The sequence below is a fragment of the Ceratosolen solmsi genome, unplaced genomic scaffold (genome assembly GCF_000503995.2).
Source record: "Ceratosolen solmsi marchali unplaced genomic scaffold, CerSol_1.0 scaffold48, whole genome shotgun sequence".
Classification (NCBI taxonomy): domain Eukaryota; kingdom Metazoa; phylum Arthropoda; class Insecta; order Hymenoptera; family Agaonidae; genus Ceratosolen; species Ceratosolen solmsi.
In genome coordinates this window covers 2,013,567-2,025,126 of record NW_011948440.1, presented here as the reverse complement: position 1 = coordinate 2,025,126, position 11,560 = coordinate 2,013,567, and the positions used below count along the sequence as shown (strand labels likewise).

Genomic DNA, 11,560 nt, shown 5'->3' with positions numbered 1-11,560 from the left:
ATCGCGACTCGTGGGAGCGCTTAAAAAACCCGAAGATATATGCGAGCCGCGTGCGGGCGATTGCCAGCGGTCCTTTGGGACGACCTGGGCCGCCCGACTCACCTGCCGACGAGATGAGATTACCCCAGACCTGCGCCATCTGGTAGAACATGAAGAAGAGGCCGAAGAACCTCGTGACAAGGATGTCGACGCTGAGGTCCGAGACGGTCGCGTAAGCCTCGGCGACGACCGTCAGGTAAGTACACTTGGCGCACCAGAGGGGACCGCCACCAAGGCCCACCGCCAGGCCCGCGGGAATCATCGTGTAGAAGCGCGGATAGAACTGGGCAGCGATGAATGGCATATAGGCGGCAAACGTCAAGGCGATCGTCCACTTGCAGCCGAGCCAACTGCAACAGTCGTCGAGAAATCATTGATTTGGATTGACTGGATTTTTTATTGGAAGATTGTTTTTGCTTTCTTTTTGTGCTCCGTTTTGGTTAGTGCTCCGTTTGCCGACGCACGACCCCTCATCTCTATAAGTAAGACGGTATTACGTTAATGTCGATATTGTGTATCACTAGCTAAATGGCATGTCGTACCCCAAGTCTTATCGCGAGCACAAAATTTAAAAATTAGTGTGCGTCTGTCAAGTCAATTATGAAGTCGGACAAAATAATTGCGCGCGAGCAATGTATTAAGGAGAATGGGATGCTCTTATATTTCTCTCGTCTATTCTTCGAGTCCATTAATTGCAAATCTCTTTCGGGAGATCATTAGAAAGAATGGAAAACCGATTACTCGCTGCGATCAATTGATCAAATGCGGCAAATGATTTTATATTATTTTAATGAAATTGTCGATGCATGTAGGAGATGCACTATCATTAGTTTGAAATAAAATTGACGTATTTACCGATACAATTTTTCATCAGCGCGCTTTCTATGATTACGGCAGTTTCAAGATTCTGATAAAAAATTACTATACAATACGTCAAAGGTATGCATGTTTATTATCATAACCCATCGGATTAATAATATTACTAATAGAACTGGGTTAATTAAAATCTGTGTCAGTATTCTAATTAACCGATTGAACTCGAGGAATTCCAAGAGTTCGAATAATGTTGGAAATATGTTTCATTGCATTAAAGGGAAATTATTTACTCGATAAATTTATTAACATTGAATTGTCGTATTAGGCAGTTTGAAAAATTAAAAAAAAAATTTTTTTTATAAACTAAAAGTAATATTTGGTGAAGACTATCCTTCCTGTCAATACTGAATTCTACAGGATAATTAAAAAACGTGAAAATGAGTGCCAAACTTTTTTATTTATAAAGAAACTTTATAATTTATGATCGTAATATCACAATTTTAATAAGAGAGATCAAAGTAACTAGTCGTTGTACGCTAAAAACAATGAAACTGAAGAAGGAAAATATATTTCAATAATATCGTATTAATAATGGCAAAATAAATTGAACTAATTATGAAATATTTTTGTAGTAAATGTTCAGACGAATAATTCAGACGATTCAAATCTTTTGGCTTATATTTAATATTTAATAAAAGTATTCAAACATAAATTGTTCTCGAAATTCAAATGGTTTATTTCCTTGATTCACTTAGTTCTTTCAAATGTTTATTTTTCTTGAGCTACTCATTTAAGAAATCCTGCATAAAATATCAAAACTACAATAAATATATTGTTTACCTTAATATCGTATTATTGTACAAATATTGATAATTATTTAAAGAATATGATTCTAATGACAAATACTATGATCCTTCAATTTAGAAATATTTATACTAATTTGATTATATAATTATCGATGGATAATTGTTTATAATTTTCAAGAGATATAAAGATACTATTGTCAAAATTAATTTGAATTCTTGTTTTTCTGTATTTTTACAGATTCGTAATTACAGAAATAAATGATAAAATTAAGAATGCATAATAATATTATAATGTTATACTTTTTGTTCGAGCGAATGGAAAGATGTCAAAAATCCTTAAAATAATGAAATATTATAATATTATAATCTTATAAATATTATTATTAAGTTATAAAGCTATGATTTTCTCATTTACAACTATCTATTTTAAGTAAGGTAATGAATAATTGTTTCTTGTCAGTTAAAGACAGTTTAATCTGTAAAATATAAAGTGCAATGATTTACTATTGAGTTTTATATTACAAGCACAATTTTGAAATATAAAAGTATGAAAGATTTCCAAGGATCGCGCGAAATAATGTTATAAAATAAAATAATGTAATCATTGAATATAATACGGTTCAGTAAAAATTGTTAAGTTACAATGAAATATACGACACTTATGGTAAAGTTTTACTACTAGTTAAGATACTAGACAAAACATGATTAGACATTCGACTGAATTACAATTTGTGTAGCAAACGGTACTTGTCACTCTCAATAATACTCTAATAAAATAAAAACGGAAACAAAAACAAACTATAATAAAATTAAGCTAAAAGGTTTCATAAATATATGTTGTATTTTTAATTGAGTATTTTATGCTAATTTAATTTTGTTTTTCCCTTCGTGTAGCAACATATTTGACTTTACAATTAGAAGATTTCTTTATGAAGATGATTAAAGCTTCCAGTTTCTTTATTTTAATATATAATTACTTCTAATTAATTTTTTTGATCTCATTATGAGAATTTCATAAAATATTCAATGCTTTCTAAATTCGTCTAGCTATAGTTTTTGCTTCGTTAATATATTTACTTAAAAATCAGTGTATAATTCATGATTTAAAATAATTTTATAATTAATTACGTTACGAATGATTTTTCGAGATTACCTTATTATCAGCATAGGTAAAAATATATTACTAAAGATTAAACTTCCATATATAGAAGCTAATGTGAATGTTCCCAGTGAATTGTCGGCATTGATGGAACTTTGTAGATTACTGGCACCCATAAACGCCATAAAATGGATCATGAATGCGAAGCCAATAATTAGAATATTTTTCATGATCCGCCATCGTTCGGATGGCTGAAAACCATTCGGTTTCACTTCTATGAATTTCGGTGATAATTCCATTTTTATTCTTAATGCCGTAAGCTTCTTGTGAGTCGAACTTCTGGAAAATTTATTTTTATTTTATTAATTCATCAATAATATAATACTTAGTAAATATTAAATGCAAGAAATTTATTATTCTAGCTGATGTTGTAATCATATTTTAAGAATAATGTTAATGTAAAGCTTATTATTTTCTAATATCAACTATCATTCTATTCCAAAAAATTTAATGGTCATAATAAATAAGATTTGTTACTGCATCACCTATATATAAATTTTTTATTAAATATGATGAATTATTATGCAATTGTTTTATTATTTTTTTTTTATTCTAAATATGAATAATCAATATTTTTCTATGTATTAAATTCAAATTAAATATAAAAAAAAATTATTTCTATTATTTTTATTAATTCTTTTTTTTTAATTTTATAGTTAAGCACAAAAATTATCATCCGTCTTTCTGATCTCATACTTCAATACTAAAATACTTTCAATTTTATCTCATTCTACTCCTCTCTTAAGAATAGTTTCTTAAATTATATAATTAGTCGTACAGAGGTATTCTGAATAAATATAATTATTTGCAATTTTAATAGCTTGGAATAATAGTAACTTTTATAATAACTTTATGTTTTCTAATCGAATATTGTTTTTCATATAATCAGATATCTAAAAACTATTGAAAACATTTTGTATTTTCTACAATGTAAATTAAATTTTTACAAAAAAAATATAATTTAAAAATGATTAAAAGTATAAAATTATTTTTCCGATAAATAATGATAATAATGATAATAATGATAATAATAATAATAATAATAATAATAATAATAATAATAATAAAGAGGAAAAAATACGTATTCTTTAGCATTAAATTACTAGATACGTGGATAGAAAAAAGTTTTCGAGATATTTAAACGTCTGAATATATTAAAATTTATTTACGATAAATATAAATTTTTTTAATTGTCGCAATCTATGCGGACATCAGTATCTCGCGATCGATATATATATATATATATATATATATATATATATATATATATATATATGTTAGGAAGTATATATTAAATTAAATGTATACAATTTGTATTGCCAGTCTTTAGCCTAATCAATATTAATATTGTATTTGCATTTCATATGTCTTGTACGGATGATAAACTTTAATAGATATGATGGGTGTGGTGCATTATTTTAGAGTATTCACATTATTATTGATTTTATTATTCATCGATAAAAAGTGGCCTAATAGAGTTTAAAATTAGCAAAATATTATAAGTAGATAAGACTAGATTATATAATAATTTTTTTCTTATTCGATTAATTAAATAGCAATTAACTATACTAATAATAGATTCAATCGATATAAAGTTTTTTTTGTAATTCATTTCCTTTGCATTTCGGCATTTACTCTCTCTCTCTCTCTCTCTCTCTCTCTCTCTCGCTCATGGCTAATAATGTTTTATTTGCAAGGTTCTATTTAAAAATTTCTTTCGCCCTTCCATGCACCAGTTACGTCCCTTAGTTATCTACAGTTATCTACGCGTATGACTTCATAATAATATCGAAAAGGGTTTGTCTGCATTCGCTTCGATATTTTTGTAATAAGATCTACGACAGGTAGGCTGTTTATCACTAGACACGATTACACTGTAAAACGGCGCAGGTGCTTGTAGTGGCAATTGTCCATCCGTCAGGACTTTCCACGTCTTGTCCTTCCGACGCTTTTCAACTCATTTTGTATCATCACTGCCGCGCGATGAGATCATATATTCGGACTGTCAAGCGTACAGAATTTGAAATTTACTTACGATACATTATGCTCCACGAATAAATTATTTAAAACAATTCAGCTCGAGAATTTTGCATATTCAGCTTTTCCCTGATGGCACATTGTGATTGGAATATGATTTTCGATGGGAATTTAATTAATAATTAGCCTCATGAACGAGTTCCTACTTTCTTTTATTGATACATTACTTTCCGGAGTATCATGAAAATCGATGAATACAATAATGAATAAAAATTGTAGAATCGATTTTTAAAAAAGAAAATGCAATCGATATCTTCTTACATTTATCTCATTTACATTTGTATACATATTCCGATTTGCATGTAATTCTCAGTTATTTAAATAAAAGAATAATAGTAAGATATAAATAGTAAAATCTGTTTTTTCTTTCAATCTTACGGACGCCTTATAATTTTCGTTTAAATTAAATAATTAATAAAACTAAAATCTATATAAATTATAAATTGATAATAATAAATTGTCTGCTGTAAAAGGACACGGCAGAGATCAAATAATTTTTAACATATACGTTTTATTAATTCATTTTATTTAGCAGAAACAAATGAAAATTAAATAAATAATTTTAATCTTCCATTGGTCAATAAACTAAATCAAATAACAATGAAATTTTATTTTAATATCATTCTCATCATGCATACAATATTAAAATATACTCTTCTATTACACTTTATTTTGAAAACGATAAAAGGATCGATTCATTATTTTTATTCATTACACGCTATTATTTATATTGAATTTTATAATTTAGATCTTTATATTCCTTATTAATTAAGATTATTTCAAATTAAAGTAATTCTATAAATAAGGAATACTTTAACTCTTCCTGATTTCATGCTAAAAAATTTTTACATGTTTTTTTATAATAATTCTTCTTAGTGCCACGCTTTAAAAGAAATTGAATTCGTGTTTAGATATTATAAATTTTGTTATTTTTACTTACTAATATCATTGTTATATTTATTCATAAATTTAGAGAATTAATAAATGAAAATCGTAAAAAAAAAATTTGTCATGATTTTTCAAATGATTTAGAAATATTTTCACTCTCAAGATTCACAAGAGTAAATTAAAAAATTCTTTAGGTAAAAATTCAAAATTATCAATGACCTATGTATCAATAATTTGAGGGGATAAATATTACTGAATTGACGAAGACTTATTTGTTACAAAATCATATTATTATAAATAACTATGATAAACTGAACGTGAGGAAGCTTTCAAAACAACATTTAACGTTTACCGTTACAATATATAGTAAATGTTTATTATATTTTCACTTGGTTCGCTTAAAATATTCGATTCTTTAAGAACTTTTAAAACAATGTCACATTAACATACAGTTGATATAGTAGTATAATCAAGGATCTATCTCGTCATATCTAAATGTAATTTCGGTGAATAAGAAGACAGATATTAGAAAACTTTTTGCGATTTTGAAAAAAGTTAGGAAAAAATAAGGTTAATTTCTGTGTCATGATTGCACAATCGATAAACATAATCGGATTTTTCATTGTTCGCAACGTTAGAATTCAGCAGTATGGGCCAGATTAATGCGAGGGATCGCGGAAATAAATATTAGTTTGCTCTTACATTAGTTTATAGACATTGACAAATATATTACTGCTCTTTGCATAAGCGCCAAAGGGTCCCGTTTACTTTCGGCTTACTTTACCAACGTATCCTGGCATAATCTTCAATTGGCACTCAGTATTAATGCACCAGTTCGGCAAATGAAAAAGCACAGGCTTAGGAAGGAGCGCGGCAATGGTGTGCAACGCGATACAAAGGCCGGATTCGCGTCGCACATTAACCGAAGCTCGATTTATCCGATATGCAGGCACTGTTGGTGAAACTGTGTTATTTCGTTCACAGGCACGTGGTTAGTCGCTTAATCTGGAGACACCTACACATTTGTTATGTAGGGTATTGCATCAACAAATGTCGACTGATCTCCGCGCGGTCGAGAGCGGCCGCTTTACCTACTAGATGGGCATGTATCCTTGAAAAATATCTCTAAACCTTTCACGCCAATGCTTGCGCGCATTAATCCATGTGAAATGTATTATTGTAAAAAGATTAATAGAATAATTATAATTGGAACGGATAATTAATTATAATTTTTCTACAGCAAGTGATGCATGCACGAGCCTCTTGTTATTCAGTTTTTTTTTCAGCGTTAAAAAATTACTTACGCAATTAGTTTTTTCTTTCTTTTTATTAATACAATTGTTTTTTATTTTTTTCTTTTTTTTGAATTTTTAATGACAATATTTATAAACGGTAATGACAGCAAAATCATTATAGTAATAAGGTGCGATACAATGTTTTTGCGTGATTGTACGAGGAAAATATCGTGACTGTTTTTTTTTTTATCGTGTATTATGTATTTGGATAACAAAGCAATAGATTTTCTTCTCGCCTGCAAGGAAGAGGAATAAACTAGAAATGGAAATATATTTGTGCTTTAAAAAATCATAAATTAACTTCTTCAATAGAATAAGTTTCGGTTCTTTCATTAATGGTCGCTACTGCAAAAAGACAAGTATTAATTCGACATGAATTATTAGTTTTAGTGGCAAACGACACTCGATTCTTTTTCTTTTTTCTCCTTACATTACTATATTTCGTGGCACATATCGAGTGTTTTTGTTAATACACTTATAGGAATGGTACATAAATTAATTAACAATTAGGGTTAAGTATCAGAAGATAAGAAGAAATGATGGAGACTTATAGAAAGTTTGAGTGCGTAGTTTCCAATTATTCTTAAACGCCCGTTTTTTAATATATTTTTTAAAAGATTGATTCTAGCAGAAAATGTTCGACTACATCATAAATTTATCCCAATGAATCAATATCTCATTTTCCCTATTAATATAGGGAAAAAGAATATTTCATTGATTGAGAAGAAATCATAAATTAGCAAAGTTCCTAATAATTATTCTAATACTAAATTACTAAAACTTTATCCTGAGGTAATTTCCTTTGTAATAAGGCTTCTAATATCGCGACATTTATACTATTATACTGAATTCTAAAGAGGGACAAGGTGAAGATAATCATAAGTTTCAAAGTATTCCATATTAGTTAAATATGGTAACAGAATTTAATTTGCTAAATAATTTCAATTGAATATAATTTAAGGTTTCTATATAATGAATGCTTTAATAAAAATGGAAAAAATAAAACTTTCGATAGAGCGTGATTATGTATTTGTAATAAAATTATGCGAAAAATCGACTAACTATGACTTTCAAATATTTTTTTAACGATACGTTAAATGATATTTTTTAAAGGATGCAAAAGAATGGAAAATAGGTCACGCACAGCTTAAAACGATAGCTTCACGATATACAACCATCCAAGCGTAAATTTTACGTTTAGCAAAATGTCATGCAGATAGAAGTGAAAAAATTAATTTTAAACTTATTACAAATGTCGATACTCGGATGTTTTATCCAATAAATAATATTTATGTTATTTTTTTGTCAGAGAGAGAGAGAGAGAGAGAGAGAGAGAGCGAGCGAGAGAGAGAGAGAGAGAGTGAGAGAGAGAGAATAGGAAAGAAATTACTTTATTTATTAAAAATGTGATGAAATGCATCAGAAACATTTTTAAACATTAATAAATTAACCATAGAACCTTTGCATTTATTTGTGATTTTTATCATCGATATAGTCGTTTGATGGGAAATTTTAATTCTAAGTATGGCGAAATATTATTTTATAGAAACACACGATTATGCTAGATAGATATCTCACATTTTCTAAAAACGCATCTTTATTTGTAAATGATAAACTGTAGTAATTTTCTATTATAAATTAACATAGATTATATTTGCAATTGGAATGTTGACATTAAAAATGGATATAGCATTGATAATTATTAATAATATATATATTTATAGATGTGGGAAACGTTATATAGTGGTTAAATTACTGTAACAGATTTTATAAATCATTTTATGTGAAAGACATATCAATAGATATTTAAATTCTATTTGCAAAGAAATATGACTATGAACTAAATTGTATTGCATATTATGAATGTTTAATGAAAACAATCACTTCAAAAAGATTGAAAATTTTTGTTTCGATCGCTTTAATACTTTATTTATTATATATGCAATTATATATAAAAGGGATATTCTTTATAATGTGCACTTATATATATATATATATATATATATATATATATATATATATGTATTGCAATAAATCTTTTGAAATAAATTATTGATTTTCATTAAAATTAATTAAACTTAAATTAAACACAAATATTTAAAAAGTTATGGTATTTAATTTGTCGATAGAATGTATGATTCCAAAGTCTTTTATTATTATTATTATTATTATTATTATTATTACTATTATTTTCTCAAGTGTAAGCCGAGAAATGAACGAATTGATATGAAATTACTCGCATTCATTGTGGTTCTTTGTCAATTAGAAAGTTTATATGAGCAGATACAATAAAATTCAATATACACAGATAATGTAACGGAGATATAAATTGAAAGTTTATGTGAATGGATTATCGTAGAAAATTTAAATAAAGCTTTGTCAGCTCTTTTTATTTGAACAATATTCGAGTTTAGTAAGAATACAATTATGTATAATCAATTCCCTACAATTATAAAGTTTTAATCTAAATTTGAATTAAATATTTTATTCTCGCTCACTCCAATCGAGCACACATATACGAAATGCTTATATAAAGTAAGAGGATAGATAAATATTGTGAAATAAAAGGAGATAACATTGCTCCATCCACAAGCAGAGTAAGCACATATTTCGTAATTATAAATTTTCGGCATACTTGTAAATTTATTATTACGTTATAGAAAATATCATTATTAATAATGTAATTTTTATGGGGGCAATTTAAATTAGTTACGTATATTATTTAATTTGCTACGCCTTCTGATCAAACTCTAATTTGAAATTATTAGAGCAAAAACAGTAAAAATAAATCTCTTAGCAGTCAAGTTTGAGCATGAAATATACTCCAGGAACGGTAGGATTAGTAGTACACGTCCCTTTACATGAAAGGCAATATATGGGAGAATTCATTTTATATTTATTGTTAAACATCAATTCTTTAACTATATATCGGCTCAAATATATCGTTTCGTCGTAAAAGTATTAGACAGAAATGGAAGGATTATATCAATAATGCATTTTAATATGTATTTAACGAAATTATTTATGAGCTTATTTTTTCAAATTATTTGATTTTGCGGATCAATTGATTCACAAATCTTGAGCGAAACTTCAAAAGTTATTATTATTATAAATAAATAAATCGTAATTTTTAATAAGTTGCATCATTGCCAAAGAAAGTAAATAATAAATTTATGATATTTATAAGCTTAGCTGACTGATTGGTAAAGTGAATCGATAGTTATCCACTAGAATGCTTATAAATGCATATAAAATTTCTAAATTATATATAAATATAAAAATATGTATAATAAATTAATAAATAAATTTCAAAAATTTAAGCAGTTTCATTGTATTCCACAATCGTTACTTCTTTTTGTAATATCGAATTCCTTTAATTACGTTCACGTGATTATACATATTATCACATTGTAGTTAAAGCTATACTCTTCTTAGTTTCATAATTTTGACTTGAATTGAGTGCAATCGGTACATCGTATGCCATAATCTCATAAAGAATAAGCGAAATTTTCGGAATAGTAGTCTCGAGCCAGCCGAATGGATGCAACGCCGCATACCGATTGATTACACCGCCAGGAAAATCTGAGCGCAATGCTTAGGCAGTTTATTATAATTGAATTTCCTTGCGTGAAAAGCCATGCACTCTCGACAATTTAATCCGACTTTAATCATTTAAACAAAAATCATGTTCTAACAATAATTTCAAATATTTGCAAAGCATTCGCTTATTTATCTCAGTCGGAGCACTAAATTCCGAGCACTCATCGGCTAACGCTGCAAATCGCACATTAAGCGAGCGTAAGCAAAAAGCCAAAAAGATAGATGCAATTACAGATGCACTCGACGTCTCTCGTTTGCGGTGCATTGGTCGAAATGGGATACTCGGGCAGAGCATCGAATCGCGCAGCTGCTCCTCTCGAACTCCTTGTGGCCTTAGCGAGCGCAATGTTGAAAAGGGCCGTGGGTAAAGAAGCGAGAAAAGTCGAGCCGCGTTGTGAAACGGAGCTTACCAATTTCCTTAGTCATCCGGTATGTAAGGCATGGCATTACGTCAAGCACCACGTCCAAGCGATTCGCCACTCGGAGATGAGATTCGTGTGAGCCCCGCGTGTCGAGAACACTTGAACCGGATGTAACGTGGCCGCGCGCCGACAACGCCAGACCCGCACTGACCCGAGGCCGTTCGAATCGGCCTCTTTTCCCTTTTCCTTCAACGCGTACTCTACTCCCATCGCCAGGTGGTCATGATGAAATGACATTTAACCGCAGCGACTTTCGAAGGAGGTGGAAAACGTCGCGATCGTCGATCTTAGATTATTGTGAATTGGACCTGCAGGGCCTTGCCGTCATTGCTTTTTCATTGGACCCCGCTTCCCGCTCGCACGGTATATTATTCGTCGTCATCTAGTTGTCGAGGAAATGCAAGGACGCGCTCTACCAGCCGAGATTCGATTTGTCATTGGAAATTTATAGGCGCGTAACGATATGGAGGATGTTAGGTATCGATAACGCACGACCCA

At 29.2% G+C, this 11,560-nt stretch overlaps 1 protein-coding gene across 1 annotated transcript in view; it reads right to left on the bottom strand.

Moving 5' to 3' along the window:
* Positions 1-3,093, bottom strand: part of LOC105365611 (UNC93-like protein) — a 16,867-nt gene extending 13,774 nt beyond the window's left edge. The window contains exons 1-2 of the mRNA XM_011503826.1: positions 2,815-3,093; positions 103-389 (exon numbers count right to left, since the gene is read on the bottom strand). Coding sequence (XP_011502128.1) covers positions 103-389; positions 2,815-3,059 — 532 coding nt within the window. The 5' untranslated portion in view covers positions 3,060-3,093. The remainder of the gene's footprint in view (positions 1-102; positions 390-2,814) is intronic.
* Between the last annotated feature and the right edge of the window lie 8,467 nt (positions 3,094-11,560).